This window comes from Anser cygnoides, chromosome 5 (genome assembly GCF_040182565.1).
Source record: "Anser cygnoides isolate HZ-2024a breed goose chromosome 5, Taihu_goose_T2T_genome, whole genome shotgun sequence".
Taxonomy (NCBI): domain Eukaryota; kingdom Metazoa; phylum Chordata; class Aves; order Anseriformes; family Anatidae; genus Anser; species Anser cygnoides.
Genome location: NC_089877.1, coordinates 37,658,905 through 37,678,452, shown reverse-complemented (window position 1 = coordinate 37,678,452; position 19,548 = coordinate 37,658,905). Strand labels below are relative to the sequence as shown.

The 19,548-nt window shown below is 45.3% G+C and overlaps 1 protein-coding gene across 2 annotated transcripts in view; it reads left to right on the top strand.

Moving 5' to 3' along the window:
• The window catches only part of SLC22A18 (solute carrier family 22 member 18), a 57,432-nt gene that overhangs the window by 25,052 nt on the left and 12,832 nt on the right, over positions 1 to 19,548 (top strand). Inside the window, exons 5-7 of one of the 2 annotated variants that reach the window (XM_048066686.2) lie at positions 9,348 to 9,448; positions 9,977 to 10,087; positions 14,706 to 14,806. In XM_048066686.2, the coding sequence (XP_047922643.1) occupies positions 9,348 to 9,448; positions 9,977 to 10,087; positions 14,706 to 14,806 (313 nt within the window). Of the gene's footprint in view, positions 1 to 9,347; positions 9,464 to 9,976; positions 10,088 to 14,705; positions 14,807 to 19,548 lie in introns of both variants that reach the window. The other variant, XM_048066685.2, reaches the window with a different exon arrangement.

Sequence of the window (19,548 nt, the reverse complement as noted above, 5' to 3'; positions counted from 1 at the left end):
CCTACCCCTTCCCCTCACAGGAACTACCCAGCCTCCACCCCTCATCCTTGGGCAGCAAAATCCAGCTTTGCCCACGCTTTGCTCTGAGCCAGCTCTGAGTAAGTGCATCACGATTACTGAGAAGCAGCAACCCCAGCTGGTGCCAAACTTGCAGATCCTCCAAAGCCACTGCCGTGAGCAGAGACCTGATGTGCTGGGAGTGCGGTCCAGGTTACTACAGCAAACCCTCAACAGTTTCCTGCCCAGCTGAGTCTTTTGGAGTCTGAAGCATTGTAACCTCATAAAAGCTAGCAAGAGCTTGAAGTCATTCACAGATTATTTCACCACCTACGGTATTCTATGAAGTCAGACATGCTGTAACATATGATTAACGATGTGTTCAGTGGTGAGTCACTGGGTAGTCTAGCAAGCGCTGCTCACCTTCTAACCAGTCTGTATGTGGGAGTCCTTACCCAGCGACACACCCAAACCCAGCGTTTTAATAATTTACCACATTCTGAGCTCGGAAGAGCAGCTTATGGAATTTTTTTTTTTTAAAAAAAGGTATTAATTTACCACCCATTAGGGAACAAACCCCCACCATGAAGAAGAAATCAGGGTAGGGGGAACTCAGAAATGTCTTATTATTTTGTATGGTTGGTGTATCCAAGAATCTCGTACTCCAGGTATTGAGTAAGTGGAGACTTCCACTCTACCTATGAAGGAAATGAAGAGTTGCCTAAGATCACAAATGTAAAGGTGTTTTGGTACTGCATGTGTACCATTTACTTCAAAGTTTAACCAGGAGTCAGCTGTGTGCAGTGTAGTTTAAATAAAGTTGGTGGAAATGTTACCACTTCAAGTGGGGTTCCTGTCCTGCTGTTTCCCCTTGAAGTGCCCTCAGTCTCATGTTTCCACCCAAGCTCTACTGCTACACCTTTTTTAGCATCAGGAGGCCAGCTATATATCCCCAAGTAAGTGTCTAACAAGATATTCCTGGAAATGAGAAGCCTGTCCTGTAGATTGGCAAGAAAAAGTCTGGGAAAAATCCATGCTTGAGAGATGGGGGGATTAAGTCTTTGTGTTACGTTAAACAGTCACTTGATAAGATGCATGAACTTTTCTTGGCTTGCAATGTAGAATTATCCTTTCCTTCCTGAGTGTCCCAAGCGCAGCGTGAGAGTTATGGTTAATCTTATTCTCTGGAATAATTAAGGGTTGTAAAAAAAAAAAACAAACAAAAAAAACACTTTTTTTTTCCCTATGGAATGAGCAAAGATGAGCCTGTCTGGTTGTGAGATGGTAGTGGGAAATATGAACTTGATTCCTGTTGAGAGGAGGATATTGCACTTGCATCCCAGTGTGACCCGCTACCCTTTCTCTGATAAAAATCATAGTAAGATGCCTAGGGAAGAAGAATAGTGGGAAAAACTTGTATGATATTTCACCGATTACTTTTCCAGCCTCCAACTATTTTCAGCTCAGGGGATTTCCTGACATGAATGAATGTGGTTTGTGACTCTTTAATAACCTTCAGTGGATTGTTCTTCCAACTACCCATCCAGTCTCTCCCTGAGCCTGTTTAAATCTTTTCCTTCCACTACATCAGTAGCAACAAACTCCACTGACCTTCTATATGTGGTGGAAAGAATTGGGCCTTCTTCTGTGTTTTGAACCAGGCTCCCAACAGATTAATCTGATACTTTCCAGCCCTTGTGCTGGGAGATACCACATCAGTCACTTCCTAACCCCCTGCTCCATGGCCCTCACAAGTTTCTGGGCCATTATTACACATTCCTTGAATACCGTCTCTGCAGAGTGAAGGCTCTCAATCTGCTTACTTGTCACTAGTGTGAAGTCCTGGCTGCACTCCTCTGGGCCCCTCCTACTTCTAAGGTACCTATTTGAGAAGAGGGGAGAAGTGTTGTGTGCACCATTCAAAGTGCCAGTGAAAAAGGGATTTATACAGTGATATAACGAGGTACTCTTCTCTGGCTCACTGTTTCTTTCACAGCAATCCCGAAACGATTAGTCAAGTGCTGAGCTGAGTTTTGTTAAATTGCCTATGGTAGTCCAAAGGTCTCACTCCTGAGCAGCGCTAAACACTTCAGAAACCATCATTTAATTCCTGGATTTAAGACTTGTTTTCCCTGTCTGCATCACTTGATGTTGTTTAAGCTGCACTGACTTCAGCTGCCGTTTTATTGCCCAACCCCTCAGTCCTGCAAGGGCCACATGCAGTTCCCCACTGACTACTCTTTCCCCCAGTCCCCTGCATATCCTCAGCAAACTTCCTTACCTCACTGCTGTTCCAGATGGTTCACAGCTAGATCGAGCAACACAAGTCCCAGCCGCACAGGTGGGATGTGTCTGTTGTGAGAACTGACCATTTACACCAACTTGCTGATTCCTATCTTGACCTGCCTCAGCTCATCCAGTATTAGCCCTGCTGGGATTGAAGCCAGGTGTTGCAAGCCCCCATTCAATCAGTGCAACTCATCCCTGGTCTTTGTCTCGACTCCTTCATTTCTAGACATACAGGATGATACTATGGAGCAAGCAATGCCTTAGTCACCCAGCGGGCTATAGTCCCCTGTAGGGAGAAGCTGATTTCCCCCATTTTTTATAAATGAGTGTAAACGTGGAGGTGTTTGGTGCACAGAGAGGCAGTGGGACTGTGCAACAGGCAAAAGCAGCAATGGCACATACAAGTGCAAGCTTTGACTTAGCCAAGCGAGTATTTTGAAACAGTGTATTTTACCAGAAAACAGCACACAAACGTAAATGACACCTGAAATTGATGTTGGATTATGGACTAAGCACGCAAATCCACCGACATCTTATTCAGGCGTGACTGATATGCCTCTCCTGGCTGAGTTCTTCAGAAGGGCACCGCCTGGGATCCAGCAGCCGGTGGGCTGGTGCCAACAGGGTGCTCTGGCTGCTGGAAATTTGCCTCCTGCCCCAGGTATCCTGGGATCTGCCGTGCCTGCACTGGGGCTGGATGTCCCTTAAGGGACGTTAAGGCATAGGTAGCTCTGATGACTTTCGGGATGTGAACTCGTGGCTCCCATCCTGGTGTCCCCAGCACATGGCAGCTCCAACATCTCTGCCATTGCCTCTTTTTTCCTTTCCTGCCACCCAGTTTTTCCAGTTGTGGCTGCTGCTGGAAGCGAGCAGTTGAATGAGCACTTGTTGGTGTCCTTGCCCTGTGAGGGGCTGTGCTGAGGGTGTGAACGTGAAGCTTCACCACCCTCTTGGCCTGCCGCAGTAAGGTCAAGTTCACTGGAGTACAGAAGAGCCTCTTGCTCCCCGAAGAGCAGCAGCCTGCTGCTGCTGCTGCTGCTCATCTAAAAAACACGGGGGGCGGGGAGGGGTTGCAAAAAGAGGGCATCCTGGTCATGGTTTCCAGTTGCGTCAGGGCTGTGAGCTCCCTTGCTTTCCTGCTGATGCATGTGTGGATACAGTTATCCGCTCCCATTTCATGTTCTGTCTCTAGAGAAATCACAGGCTCCAAGTGAAAAATGGAAAAATTGTAACCAAGGAGTCCTGCTGAGGAGATGCAGAGAAATACAGGTGATCTGTCCCAGATGATTTGTGCTACCTCTTGCGAAGTACTGCTGTCTGCCTGACCACCAGGAACCACAAGAAAAAAGGGCATCTTCCTCTGGCACATCCCTTGGGGGCTATGTTTGTTCCTGCTTGGGATGTAATGTTTCTTCAGCTAGCATCATTCTTTGCTCTTCACTTCATATGCTGTTCACTTCACATTCTGTTTTCACATGGGCATTTGCTTGAGCCGAAGGGCCCACAGGGGTAAGACTCATGCTGTGGTTATTCATGCCTCTGTATTACTGTACTGTGTGTTTCCCCAGGCTGTGCAAGTCAGGCTATCTCTGTACAGTTGCACGACAGTCCTGAGAAATATATGAAATGTTTTGAGGCTCAGTATTTCTGATTGAAGGTTTTGTGTGTGTTTGTTTTTTAAGAAGCACAAACATGGTCTTTGGTGAAATTTTGTACTTGTTTTTTGGTCTTCGGGAGGAGACAAGATGGACAAGACCACTATAGGTCGAAGATGAAATACATCAAGCAAGCATTGTCAAGACAGCAAAACAAAGTTCCTCAAGCTAACCCATCGCTGAGTTACCATGAGTTATGAACTAAACTTCTGCATCTCTAAGTTAGCAGTGTTTCTCACTGATGGAGGGCTGGCCACTGCTCATTTTCTTGGGGATGCAAAGCTGTTTACTGGAGAGCATGGTTTGGCATCACGGTTTTACCTGAGGGGATTTTTTTTCCTTTCTTTTTTTCTTTTTTTTGTCTTTATTTTCTTTTCAAACCACCAGCTGCTTTTCTTCCATAGCTGCCCCTCTCGAAGGGTGTGAGTGGATGAGTGGAGAGTGTGGCCGGACTGCAATCAAAGAAATATTTTGAGAGCCCTTTCAGAGCTCGTTAAGGAATCTGGGCTGGCTATGAATGCAAGCTTTATGCAGCATTGTTTTGAAGTAGGAGTGAGTCACTAAAAAACAATCTGCACTCTCTCCATGTTCAACTTTGACTTTATTAAGAAAAAGAGAAAGAAAACAAACACAATCCCATTCACTGCAGAAATACACATTGATCCTTTAATCCTCAGGGAAGCGTCGGGAACTGCTTCCTCCTCTAAAGAATCGCTGTATTGACGCAACATTTAACTGTGCAATTACACACGCACATTTTCTCCTGTGCTTTGCATGCAGAGCAGGGCTCTGTGGCTGGAATGCTAATCAGAAAGCGATTGATGCTATCTCACTGCACACACAGCCCCAGTGCAGCCTCCCAGCCAGCCGGCAGCAGCCCTTTGGTTTTGTTACAGCCAAAGGTACTTTCACCAAGAACTGCTGCACAGCTACTAGGAAATGCTCTGTGTATGTGTTCGTATGTACGTACATATACGAATGTATATATACCCGTGCATACTTGTTTGCTTCCCAAGATCCTCATTGAATTTGATGATCTCTAAGGTCCCTTCCAACCCAAATCATTCTATGACTCTATTGCTGGCTATAAAGCCCACCAAGTTTTTCTGATACTTCATGTGCGACCTGTTTGGACTTCAGGGGCATGCAGTACTTGGTGAGAAAGCGTTAGCTGTGAAAAAGATGCACCTTTTTCCTGCTTGTTTCCCTCATTTTCCCTCATTGCTGGAGTTGGGGATACTGAAATCAGCCTGCTATCTGGGTGATGCACAATGAAATAAAAAGCATGGTGTGTGCTAGGATTTACAGCTATCTGGCTGTAAATGCAGAGGCTGGTTGAGCCTTAGATGGGAAGAAATTCAGCCCTCTTCCAGCCAGCTTTGAATGTTAATATTTTTGCTGGGTTTAATCTCTTTGCCATTATTTTATTATTAATGGTTTCATCATCAATTCTACTTTCCCACCAGCGTTAGGGATGGATTTTCCATATGGAAAATCCTATTTGTCATCCTATTTGTTATCAGTGACCACAAGCTAGAAAGTGAGTCTTGAAATAACAAGTGGGGCTGTCTCCCCAGGGGCTTGTACAGTGTCCAGGGGTGCCCTTGATTCTCTTCCTCCTCTTTTGGGTCCCTCCTTTCAGGGATGTGTTTTTAATGTGTCCACCACACTGGCTTAAAGGCTTCAGGAAAATGATAAAATAAAATTTTAAAAAAAAATGCTTTTGTTATGTCGTTGAGCAGCATTTGGCTGATGTTATGAGCTCCTGAACTCCCAGTCCCTCTGTTCATGTTCTCATTGTATGTTTCTGAAAGCTTAAGTCAGGGCTAGTAGCGGCTGCTTCTGTTAGTGCAGCAAAAAACAGTCCTTTAGTTTAATTGTATTAGTTCTACCCGCATCCTTTCTTGTGCCTGTTGCTCAGAAAATCTGTTTCTGGTTTTAGCAGGATGCATGCTGGCTGGTGTGCTGGGACAAGAGGGAAGGCAGGAAGGGGAAGAGGATGGGGAGAGGTCCCACAGGAGCAACCTGCTTAATGTGTCTCATTTGTCTTACTAGCACCACTGTATCCCTTCCTGGCACATGTGCCTTCCTGATAAGCCAAATAAGCAGAAGAAAGAGCTGTTCCTCAGAGCTGCCATGGGGTGTGAGTCCTGCCCTGCAATCTTGCTGCTTGTGGGACTCCTCACCACCACCACCACCTCTGTCCCACCCCACCTGTGCAGGGTGCAGCTCCACTCCCAGCAGCATCCATGGATGCAGGCTGTGTTTTTTCCTAGTACAGGGAAGTATCAGCCTCTGGTCTAGATCCACCTAGAGTCTCTGTGTCTCTAGGTGCTGATAAAATCACAGGATATGGCACAGAAGGTGCCACCATGCGAGGCCAAGGCCTATGCCAACTAGGTTTTTCTTTAAAAAGCTCAGAAGAGGTCATGTCTTGAATAGCCCTGGAGGTTATTTTCCCTTCTGTCTTCCCCTGGGCTTCTGAGGCCCCTGAGAGGAGTAAAGGCAGAGTCTGACCCTGTTCCTGATGGCAAAGAGGTGGCCAGGTGTCTATATTAATATAAAGACCAAATTTGACACTTTACTCCTTGAAATGCATAAGGAATGGACCCTTCCTCTCCAGAGCTTGTTGAAGGGGTGAAGCTTCCAAGTGAATAATTCGCGTGTTCTAACGGAAATATCAGAAGAAAAAAAAAGGGGCGGGGGGGGGGGGAGAGAAAAAGAGAGTGAATGGCCTTCTGTGTCGATACAGCAGTTTTATGACCACTGGTTTCATTTTGTATTTCTTAAGCAAGCAAACAAACAGTTGGTTTCCAGGACACGGGTGCATTATCTCCAATTCCAGAGTTTGTCCCTGCCACACAGGACCAGCCTAGCCTGAGGGTGTACCCTCATTACCATCAAGAAATGCTAATAATGCTTAATATGTGGAAAAACATGAAGCACTTACAGAAGGCTGTGGTCATGAAAAGGGATTTTCAGATGAGTTTGAATGCTTCAGGCTTTTCCGGGAAATGTGTTTTTGAGATCTATATTTTACTGGATTCCCCTGAATTCAGAGTCCAGCTGTACAGAATTCCATAAATCCATGAAGGCAAGCCCAGGTTTTTCCAAATGTGTAAAATTTCAAGGTTCTCCTCTCCCTTTCAGAGCAATGAATTATCAGTTGTTTGCTTTCAGCGGAGTACATTAATTAATTACTGGTTTTATAGGGGGATCCTTCACTCATTGCTGGCACTTGCTGTGGTTCTTCTTGGATCTAAAGAGTAAAACATGTTTGTGTTGGCATCTAGGAGTCTGGAAAACCTCAGGAAAAAATAAGACTGGAAAAATAAACGTTTTTTTCTGTCTAACAAAAATTTTTGTGATTTTTTTTCCCCACAGAATGAAAGTTTGAAATACAGAAATAAAATTATAACTATATATATATAGAGAGAGAGAGCCAGCTGGAGCTGCTTCTTTTGAATGTTTTATCTTTTCTATTTTCTTAATAAAGATCCTTTATGTTGCAATGCAAACTACAAATTCCAGACTGCTTGGATAAAAATTTGGGTCGAAAAAGTTGATTTCAGTAGTTTGTGAACTGTTCGGCAGATAATTTTAGATCCGAAAAAGGCAATCTGCTGCACTAAAAATAAAAAGTAACAATCCTATAAATGACTAATTTTGTGGTCCAGGGTAATTAGCAGAACAGCTTGGCAGATGGAATGCAGCAGGTCTAAATTACTGCACTAAGTCCATTAGCAGGAAGATATTATCTAACTTTGTTGTTATTAATGATAATTAATTAATTAAAATATTCATCTGGGAGTTTTGCTGTTGCTATTAACAGGAATGCATGTGTGTGTATATATATATATATATATATTTGCTCTTTAATGTTTTTCTCATTTGTTTGCATCCCAATCCTTGGCTATCTTGCTCTGGGACTTTAATAATAACCCCGTTACAGTCTAGAAATTACTCAGACCGCACCTCTGCTTAGCATGGAGGAAGCTTGAGGCTTTTACAATTTGTGCTGCTGGTTGTTCCATGAAAAACATAGGCCGTGGTCTGACAAGGAAAGCAGCAGTAAAAAGCCAGGCAAGAAGCAGCCCTTTATCAGCAGGCACACAGGAAGCACTGCTGTGCATCTTGCAGGTCTTTTTGGAGTCCCATTTGATGAGGTGAGGGCACGTTTGTCTCCAAGTCTGCATGGGCTCGCATGGCTCCAAAATGTTCTCTGATGAATCCAGGTGTTGCTTTGCTAAGATCCAATGTGCTTAAATTTTGATGCCCCAGAGAGAGCATGATGGTCAGGTCGTCTTGTCCCCTCCGTGACACCGGTCTTTGTCAGCCAGGGATTCCCACCCCAAATCTGCATCCTGCTGTAGGCTTTCGGCACACATTTCTCAAAGAATTCCCCTTTGACTAACAGGATTGTCATGATGGAGAAGACTTAATGAGCTGTTTTAGTGGATAATTGCTCTCGCTGTTAAACACAAACCATACTTTTTCCTTTGTTTTCAGCTCGAGTCTCCTGAGATTCAGTCTTCCAGCCCTGGACTTTGTTCCAGCTGTGTTTGCTGAAGTTAAAGCCCTTCAGAGTCTAGTCTTCCCATGTGCCCTTAAAGACTAAGAGGAGTCATTTCCCGTTCTTGTCTTTTAAGAGGATAGTGATAATTTAGGACTTCCTATTGACTCTATTGACTTTTACTAGTTTGTGTTTGGGTTTTTTAGATAACTTACAATTCACTACAGTTAATAATTGTTGTTAACTGGGTCTACATGTAAGGATGTGGCCCCACATCTGTTAAAGATACTAAATTTGGGCCTCTGGTGTACAGTCAAAGTTTTGTCGATTGATCTGTTATATTTAGTGGCTCTTTTTCAGGTGGTGATGTACCTCTGGTGTTTTCGGATCTGATTGTACTCTGAGCTTTGTTCTATCATCCATAATCATCCCGAGTACTTTCTTCACTCCTTAACTTCATTTGATTTCACTGAGAAGTTTCAAGCAGTGAGATAATACTTTGATGAATGAAATTGGGGATTAGATGGGGATTAGATGGATCCTAAAAAGCATTTACTCTCACTTTCCGTGGGAAGATTTCTAAGCTGCATTAAACCAAGAGGGGCTCTTTTCCCCTAATACTCATGGATTTGTATTATACCATGTAATTAACAAGATTAATATTAACATTAATATCTTGATGTCAGTATTTAGGTGAAATGTCATACTGTGGTCATATCTAAGGCCCCCAGGAAAGCATGGGAGCTCTGATAGCCTTCTACATTGTAACTTCAAGGGGGTTGTTCCTCATCCAAGTAAAAGCAGACATGTGCCCAAAACCTCGCAGGATGAAGGTACAACTGTCTTCTGTTTATGATAACTACCCACTTACCTGTATTTCTGTCTGTTTGCAGCATTTTTGCTCCTATATATATCGGGCTGGTGGGAAGTCTCGTCAACACCATGATAGCAATGGTTTGGATCCCTTCACCAGCTAAATCAAAGTCAGAACATGGTGAGGCAGAGCACAGTAAGTATTTACTGCTTCTGATAAATAGCACATAAGTAGGGACAGGGGATTGACTTGATGGCAGGACTGTGCTGAAGGATTTGGGGTTGCATTTATGGGCAAAAAGGTGCACCTCTTTGCTCACACGTCCTCATCCTCTTCATGCCTGTGAGAAAGTACTTACCAAGAGATGAGCTTGGGTCAGATGAGAAGGATTTAGGAATGCTGAAGATGCAATCATCTAATTTATTTTGCATATGAACTGTCCAGAGTTTCAGCTCAGCTTTCCAGATCCCAAAGCTTTACCTCCAAATTCAGTTCTATACCAGAGTTAACTCTTGCACTGATGTTTACCCAGATGATACTACTCCAGTTAGGGTTTTTCCTCTGCATTCCCAGAAAGCATCACTCAGAAAGCCATTGCCTACACTGAGCAGAGCACTGTAACAAGCAACAAGTAATCACCCTGAGTTTCTTGTTCCCTGTGTTTAACTTGTATAAATATAATATTATCCAATATGTCATCTTCCGTAGGCACATCACAGTCTGGCAGCGTGTTCAGCATCAGAGAAATCCTACACCTGATGAAGTTTCCGGGAGTAATGGAAATTTTCTTAGTCAAGGTCTTTTCTGGATTTCCCATAGGTAAATCTCACCCATTACCCATGGTTGTTGATGTATTTAAAATAAGAAGATACACGCGGTAGACCAGGCTGGTCTCAAGTTACTGAAACCACGACGCGTGTGATCGCAGAGGAGTAAGGATTCGGCTCGTACCTCAGTGCTGCATATTTCCAGATGCTCTCAGCTACATAGGGTCAAAAACCTGGAATTAATGGAAAACAGACTGCTTGTCACAGGCCAATTTTTTGACTTTTGGCAAATCACTTAATCACTCTGCCTAATCCCCTGGCTGTAAAGGGATGGTTTTCTCCTCTTGTCTGCCATTTCTATTGAGGCTGGAACCTCTTCAGAGCAGAGGCAGATCATCTGTACCCTGCCAGAAACACTGAGGTCTCTCCTGATTTTACTTAATGATTTTAAGGGGAGGGAATTATGCTTACCCTAACTTTTCCCAGCAATTTAAAGATATTGCTGGACAAGAAACTGTGGTCAGACAGGCTGTTAATTTTTGGCTGTGTGCCAGGGAGCTGCTAGCTTTTTTTTTCCTTCCCTTGCACCTATGTGACAATCCTTGTTCTTCTCTTTGAATATTCTGTGCATTTTTCTCATGCCATGTTCATAACCCACTGCTATCTCAAACATACCGCAGACAGGCCTGTTCCCCTGCTCCCTTTGAGTCAGTAGCAGTCTTGGCACATTCCATTAAATTCTGATTTGTAAACTGTAAATTCAGTGTACAAATAGAAGTAGGTTTGGCCATGGAGAGCGGCTAAATCAGAAGGGGACAGCATTTCTGGGAATGACCAGGTTCCTCTGTTAGCCTTGCAAAGTCCGACTGGAGCTGCAGAATAACTTGCAGGGAACAAAAGGATTCCTGATTTTTTTTTTCCTTTTCTTTCAGTGTCTACTTGGCATTAGCAGAGACAAATAATGCTAATTGGTCCTATCCCCAGTGCTGGAGATGGAATAGTATCTCCGTGGATTGGTGGCTTGCCCTAAGAGTGTATCTCTTAGGTTCTTATGAAACTAAGCTTTAAAACTGTGTTTAAATAGTGTTTATAAAATGACAGTGTTTCCCAGAACGAGATCGCCAAGTGATGTTTAAGAGGATATTCTTTTTCCAATTTTGGCTCATTTCTCAGCTCAAAGTAGCATTCTTTTCTCTGTTTAAAAACACTACACTGAGACCACATCCATTTGCAATCTGCAATGTAGTTTCCTGTGCACTGTCCTTTTTCTAACAGGCGGGCAAGATGCGCTTTTGTTTAGTCATCGCTGCTGAAATGCAAATGCCTCTGTGTTGTAGAAGACATTCTTTTCCTGTACACAGCAAAAATACATACTAAAACATAATAAACATCTCCTGCCTCAACTGCAAGGGAACTCGTAGGGAAACAGGATGGAAAGTGAAGTTGAGATTTAAGGCAGGACATGGGCCAAGTGTCACTGAGATGGGTAGGAGTGTTTCAGGGGAGCAGGAATGGGATCACTGGAGGCATTCTTGCTGCAAGCAGAGCACTACGGCCAGGAGTGATTAAAATCCTAGTGACTTTGCGGGTCTCTCTTCAGGCCACTGGCCATAGGGTTGCAGCCGAAAGGGAATTTGTCCATCACCTCCTCCTCGGCTGCTCATGGCTGGAGGCTGAGCTCCTGTTGGCCTCATTCACCTTTCCTCTCCCTGCTGCAACTGTATAATTAATTAGATCATTCAAATTACAGACCTTTCTCTATTTACTTTGTAAACAAGTTTGTGATATACACAGGAGAAAATCTTCTGTTCCTTATGGATCTCATTGTTGTCCAAAATTAGCTTGTTTGAGAGAGAAAGAGCCTTCCCAAGAGGGCTGCAAGGTTGGGAACCTCCTCCCTGATTTGCATAAAAGCAGAGACCAGCTCAATGCCTCCTCTGGGAGGAGAGCTGCTGAGGGATGGAGGGGCAGCAGGTCTTTCCAGCACGGCCAAGTTGCCTGCTCAGCTGACCTGGGAAAAGCAAGCATCATTTCGTTGCGGTAGATAAGAGACAGAAAGCCAAACATGTGGATAGAAATGTCAAACATACCTCTTGCTGCTCAGGGATCACCAGGGCTTTGAAAATACTGATAATTAGCTGCTTGTGTGAATCTTTGATTTTTGGGAAGCCTGCTTTCTTCTCACAAAGGCAACCCCTGCAGTCCCCCTGCTACCACCTTGCCATGTAAGGCCAGTATGCCCTCCCAGAGCCAGAGGCTGCATTTATAAATTCCCAGTCTTTATCTTTTTTTTTTTATTATTTTTAAATGCGTTTCACACCCCCGTATCTCCTTGGTGCTCTGCCTCACATTTATCGAGTTTCACAAGCCACTTACCTGCCTTCTGCTGCATGACCATCATTATTCATTGTTCTGGTGCAAGGTTTTCTAAGGAATTCACCCCTTGTTTAGCCCCGTCTTTCCCAAGAAGGTGAAGTTTCTGAGACCCCCTTCGTCACTGAAAGAAGGGAGGACAAGGAGGGGCTCCCTTGTCTGGGCAGTTGTAAGTAACCACGCAGGCATGGGCATGATACCTGTCTGAAGAAAGAGATGTTTGCATCTCCGTGCAATGTGTAAGGCTAAAGAAGGAGAGCAGCTAGCCCCCTGCACAGAAAGAAATGAGCTTGTTTGGAGCAGAAAGATCCAAATCCACCTAAACTCAGCAAGGGACTTCAAAGGGGAGCTTAGCTGCAAGAGCAGGCGCGTTGTACCAGGAAGAAGCGTCAGGTATGTGGGAAGGCCGAATCCCTCCTAGGTGGTACCGCAGCAGGGCAGCTGCACGAAGGCAGTCGCGCCCGCCCCAAGCCAATCTCCCCGCGAGTAAAACCAAGTGTGGTTTTTCTTTCATTTCTTCACGTGTGTCTTTTATAAACATGTGCAACTCTGTTGTCTGTTTTGGATGCTGGGAGTAAATGCTGTGATTTGCATGTTACCCTAAACTGGCTGGGGCTGAGAGGCATTTCAAAGCAATTGAGTACTGACAGGCGCTCCCCACCGAGGGGTGTGGCAAAGCCATAAATCTTCACATGCACCCAGCACCTTCTCCAAACCTCTGGGGACCAACACCAGCCAGGCAGTAAGGGAGGAGGAGTTGTCCCCAGAAAGCTCTGGGGCTCAGGAAAGCTTTGTGGCAGGGCCTGGGGTGGGAGGGTGTTGGTTCCTCACGAGCTGGGGAGCTCAGAGTGAGGCCTTCCTTGATGAAGATGCACCACTGGTACCAGCAGTGCTGTGCTGTTGGACACAGGGGAATTGGGCTGATTTGTTCAGGTGTGAGCCCTCCCGTCCAAAAGCAGAGCCTGGGGCAGGTCAGATCATGACATCATGTAAGTGACTGTTTCCCCATCGTCTCACCAGCACCCAAAGCCCTTGGTTTGAGTTTTCCAGTTGGGTGAATTTCACAGGAAAAGTGCGGTCCCTGTCTGAATGGGACCCATAAGGAAAACCCGTTGTGTTGTCCGCCGGTGATGGGTGGATGTGGTTGCACTTGGGGTGAATGTGCTGCACTGCAGTCAGCAGTTTGGGACAGCTCTCCTCATGCTTCCAGGAAATGTGAGCAGGAGCCTTTCCGCGCTGCGGGGTACGTGACTCACCTTGCCAGGCCACAAGGCCTCATCCCAGCCCTCACCCATTTCCTCCTGGCCTCTGCTTTCCTACCATGAAGCAGACGACTTCAGCTCCCAACTTACTGAGTCTTTGCAACTCGGAGGATCTTCCAAGGGCAGGGATGGACCCCTGGAGGTCACCAGCTTTTTCCTCCTCTCCCCATCAGCATCAGACAGTTAGACGGGGGGGACATTTACACAGAGAGTGTCCCAATTTCCTCCTGTCTTTGTCGCCCGAGGTACACAAGACGTTAGGGAGGCAGCAGTCTCACATCTTACACCAGTTCTTTAGCAGGCTCTGTCCCAATATTTTTAATTTCATGGCTCTGTGTGTATGGTGGAGTGTGCGTACACGTCTGTATTTGTGTATGTTTGGCAGGGAAGGGAAACGCACCCTACTGCAATTTTAGGTGAGATTGAGCAGGCATTTTCTGCTGTGCTCTCCAGAAATTGCCTTAACTGAAGAGCTGCCCCGGTGCCTACTGTTCCTGTCCGTACGTCCCTGACTATTTGTGGTGATACCACTATCGTGCCATGAGAGAGCTTCCACGTGCTGCTGAAATCACCGTTGGGGTGTGCAGCGAAACCTCCATGTTTGGTCTGATGTCACCAGGTTGTTTCCCAAGCAGCATTGCCAATGGTGGAAAGCTGAAGTTAGGCAAAAGGGAGGAGGAATCCAATCAGATTATTCTCTGGTTACAGTCTTGTCTGAACAAAGGTTTTCTTGCTGCCTTAATGGTTAGTCTGGCTTGGGTGATAAAAATATTTACCAGTTTATTATAAACAGCTGAATCTACAGCCTACGTAGTCACATTATTTAAAGATGAAAGTAAGCGGGATAAAAAGTGAACATTTAAAGACTAAATTGCTATACTGACTTTGAGTAGGATTCTGCTCATGTTTATATCCAGTCCCTGTAACCCCAGGGAGAGCTACTGACTCATGCTGGAGGTGACTGGGAGCAGGGACTGGGCCGTTACAGGCACTGGAGTTGTACTGATATATACTTTTCATTATCCCTCCCTCTAGGTTTGTTCCTGATTATGTTTTCCATCATCTCAATGGATTTCTTTGGCTTGGAAGCAGTGGAGTCTGGCTACCTGATGTCATATTTTGGTGTCCTTCAAATGGTAAGTGAAGTGGAAGCCCCCCTCTTGCCACACTAATGTCTAATGTGCACCTTGCTCCCTTTTTCACTCATGTTCTCCCAAATCCAGACATGATATTGAAGTGAAGAGCACAAATGTACTCCTAGCTCTGCTGGTGTTACTTGACTTCAAAAAATAAAAATGTCTCCAGATTTATTCTATTTCTTGGAATGGAAAGAAAGCAAAGCGAGGAGCGTCTTGATTTTTTTTTCTCTCTTGTCCCTTCCTGCAGGCTTGGAATTAGATGATCTTTAAGGTCCCTTCCAACACAAACCCTTCTGTGATTCTTGCAAATCTTTAAGCTGTGGAGCTAAAATTTCCAACAAGTGACACGTCATCCTGGTTTTTGTAACAAAACGTACATTGAAGTTAACGTGCCTTGATTATAAGGTTTTCAGTGGTGCAGGGTAGCTCGTTTACATTTGCTTAGTAGCACCCTGTGAATTTATGTAGGTACATAGTCTTACTGGTATTTTCACAGATGCCTTCAGTGTAGAAGAAGGACTAGTTTCTGCTGTGTGGAAACAAGCACAGCAAGCTTACGCTTTCAATAAAATAAAATAAAATAAAATAAAAATATATATGGGCAATGGAACGTGGTTGTGAGACTAATAAAATGGGCAAAATGGAAAAGTCAGCTGAATTAGGCCATAGCAGGACCAAAAATAATGGTGCTGCATTATTTGGAGGAAGAGGCTAATAACTGTGCAGACAGAGCAACAGATGGTTACAAGCCAGCCGGAAGGTAGAGATGCAAGTTAAGCAATATCCTGAAGGAGGGTGGTCTTGTTATTAAAAAAAAAAAAAAAAGAAACGCCTTCCTTTCCTGGACATTGCCGCAGAGTTCCTGTGGGATTTGGAGGAGCTTCCCATCTGTGAAATGGCTATTTTAGTTCCTTCCCTTGTGAGCTGGATCTGGCATAGTGTTGCCAGTCACTTGGGCTCTGCCCTGTTCTCATAACGTGATAGAGCAGCCAGAGAGCATGGCTGTGCATCAGTGAGCAGAGTAAAACATCTGGATTTGAGGAGCTGGTGCCTTCACCATGTGTGTTTTGGGAGGGTGGCATTTGACTTGCTGTGTCTCGGTCCCATGTGTTCAACACCTGCTGTCAGCTGGATGCATGCTTCCGTTCAGCTGTGTTGGAAAGGAAAACAGCTCTGCTGCTCCACAGCAAGGAAAGAGTGTGTGTGGCAAGTGGGGTGACCAGCAGCTGCTTGCCAAAGCACGTCTGACCCAAACTCCAGTGCTGATGGAGGCTTACTCTGCACTTCTCTTTGTGCGCTGCCTCCTACAGCAGTACCTCCAGGATTGATTCAGGTTTAGGGGGGCCGAGTCGCCTTCTGATGTCCTCTTCCCTCTTTGAATGTAGAAGGACACACCAATAACTCTTAACATAGACGTGTCAGCTAAATCCCTAATATATGTCTACACGGAAATCAAATTTGGGATTGCAGCATGGAAATGGTTCTTGTTTCAAGCTGGCTGCTGTGGGTTACGATACCACCAAAGGTGAAAATGGTGCAGTCTGGGAAGGAGTGGCGTTGTGTTGCTCAACGGAGCTGGGACGGTGCTGCTTGGTGTGGGATATCTGTCTGTCTTCATGCTATTGTTTCCCAGGTTAGTTTGGCTGAAACTGCCGTAGATAAGGTTACCTGCACTGCCGTGCCAGTGCACCCTACGGTCCTGAGGGGTGTGGGACCTGCTGCTTTCACTCTGCTTCCTAGCAAATAACCAGATGGCAGCGCTAGCCAAGGCTCTGACCCTTCCCACAGTCTGGGTTTCATCCCAACCATACCCATTACCGTGCTGGAATCCAGCAGTGGCCTCCGGGCTCAGGTGCAGTATCTGCTTTGCTGGGGAGGCTTTGCCTTGGGGCGTTTGGCACAGAAACTGGCTTTTGTCAGCCAGGCAGCTTGCTTTCATCTATCCATGCAGTTTCTGTCTGTTTTGCTACACATGTTCAACAGCGCATGACTTCGGACAGCAGAAATGCAGGAGGAGGGAAGTGGTCGTAGCGTATGAAGGAACTTCTTTTCCTTGTGGTGCTGTGTTGGGGTTTGTAGTCCAAACACCAGAAAAAGAAAGAGAAAAATGCTTTTTTTTTTTTTTTTAAAGCACAGGACCTCTGAATCCTGATGGCAGCAAAGACATCTTGCAAAGCACTGCCTGCTGCTTTGTTGCTTGTTCTTTCCACTTTGTAGCTGGCAGTTACCAGCTCCACTCTAGTTTTTACAGGACCAGATCCTCAGTTGGTCCAAATCTATGATGCTTTCACCATCTGCCTTTAAAGCTACTGTAAGACATGAGATTTGTGTCCTAACTCTCAAATCAGGACCCTGGCTGCACTGGCCCAAAGGTATCTCTTGTAGATAGTGGCCGAGTTAATACTTTACAACTGCTTTCTGTCGAGTTTCCTCCAGTGGAAGATGTGCACAGGAGATGTAACGTGTGCCAGCTCCATCCCGCTGAGCTCATGGGCCTTCATCGTCCCTCAGCTGGCATTTCAGGCACGTCTGTTTCTGTTGTACAGTGAATTGATACTGCTGGAGATATAAATGCAGATTAAGGTGCAAGCAAATTCCACCAGTCTAGATGGGTGAATGGTGATTAATATCTGCTGACTGGCTTCCCCACTTCACTTGCTAAATTATAGCTTTATTCATAACGAATATAACGTCCTTTTCAATGAATTTCATCAAGCAGGTCCTCAGCTTTGATTTCTCATTCCTTAGTTTGCCTTTCTCTAAAATACTGCAGGGGTTTTCTCCCTGACTTGCTCTAAGCCCCCCTGTTAGAGATCCCCCTCTCATTTGCATTACTCCTGGGCCTGAAAATGGGCCACATTTAAGAACTTTTATAGGTGGGAGTGGACGTCATAGAACCAAAGGGGGAAATAAAAATCAAGCTGCATCCTGTTTACTCTAAACATCCTTGTAGACATTGAAAACAGTGCTCAGGGGTCTGTTCTGCAGGGCAGGAGGGCAAGGCCGTGGTCTCCTGTACATGTACAGTACACACTGCCTGTGCTAAGAGGTTTCAGGCGTGCACAGATTTCGGCGTTTTGACGTCAAGCAAGACCTTGTCCAACTGTTCCCCAAAAGTCATACACCAACAAATGGCATTGCCTGGTCTGCCAATTCCTGGCAAGTCCAGTAACATTATTGCAGTTTCTATTTTTTCTATATATTTTTTTCCATTTAATTTTCAAAGCTAACACAAAGGGATGTCACAGCCCCCTTTCCCAGCCTGGTAAGCAATACCAAGGCAATTCAAATACTGATAGTCTCTTCCTGCTTTCCTCTCCTGCCCCGAGGTTGTTACGCTCCAATTGCTTAACTTCATTTTTCAGCTTCTCAGCCTCATTTAACCTCCTGTGGTGACAAGCAGCCACCACACTGTCAACATCTGTGCTTCTCATCATTCAAGTCAACTACAGAGTGTGTAGAGAGGAGATTTGGAGTGGTTTTGAGTCAGTCAGATAAGCTTTGAGTCAGATAGGCAACTCAAGAACTTTGCCGTGGACATCTCAAACACCTCTCTGCACAGGGGGATCAGCGCAGAAACGCCAACCACATCTCTGCATCCCATCTCTGTGGGATGGTCAGGGAGACCTGAGTGGCCCAAAGTAATACATCTGCTGACATTATTGTTGTAGAAGTACCAACAAGTGTACTTGTCCATGGGAAAGAGGCTTCCAGGCTCTTGGGATGAAGCACTAGGAGCTGGTGTAAATTTGCTGCTCCAGACGCTGCCCCTGCCCTGCTCTTCATCCTGGACAGGTCACCTTAGCTCTTCTCCAGCAGACTTGACACTAACATTCCCTTGTGAAGCACTCCAACTTGCAAGGTTAAATAGCCTTGTGTGGGAAGTCCACTGGCTCCTTGCTGGATTGCATTTTCCAATAATAAAATAGTTAAAGGGTAATTAAATATATATATATATTTATGCATTTATTTATGACTGCTAGGAAGAGATCATCAGCTGCACCTGCTTGCAGTTAGGCAAAGAGCATCATCTGATAGCAGAGGATACGGAGCAGGCACAGTGAGGGTGGGAAGGGGACAGACGGATGGAAAATAGCAAGGGGAGGATAATTCATGCAATGCAGGCTCCGCACCCTGACAGCGTGGGGCTGGCTGATGGGCTGGGGTGGTGCCAGAGCAAGTCCGGGAGGAGGAGTCTGATGGGAGATAACGAAATGAGGATGGGAAGGCAGAGAGCGGGAGGGGCACAAAACCTCACATCGCAGAAATCCCCTTGCTTGTGATGTGTTTGAATCATTTTCATCTGATTGCTGGTGGGTATCCAGTGAGAGGTCTGGGAGCCCATCAGGGATGCTGTACCTCTTGTCCTCGGCACTGTGATTCCAGAGCCCTCACATCTCAGAGGCCATGTGAATGAAATTTCCCTCCTATTGAATGTCTAGGAGTGTGGGATGCTATTCATTCTCCCTCCAGAGGATAATTAATTTCATAATCATATGAAAATTAAAATAACTTAACTTTGCATAATGGGCAAAAGCAGGCCTAGGATCCAGCTCTTTTTGGAGTGGGGAGTGTGATGGCATGGAGGACTTCAGGCGTAGTATGTGCTTGGAAAATGCTGCCGGAGGATTAAGGCAGGGGAAATACCTGGAGTCCCTGGTTCGTATCTGGTCGCATCTGATGCTTAGATTTCCAGACATGGGAGGGGGCAGGGGGAGCTCTCCTTAAGAACTTTTTCT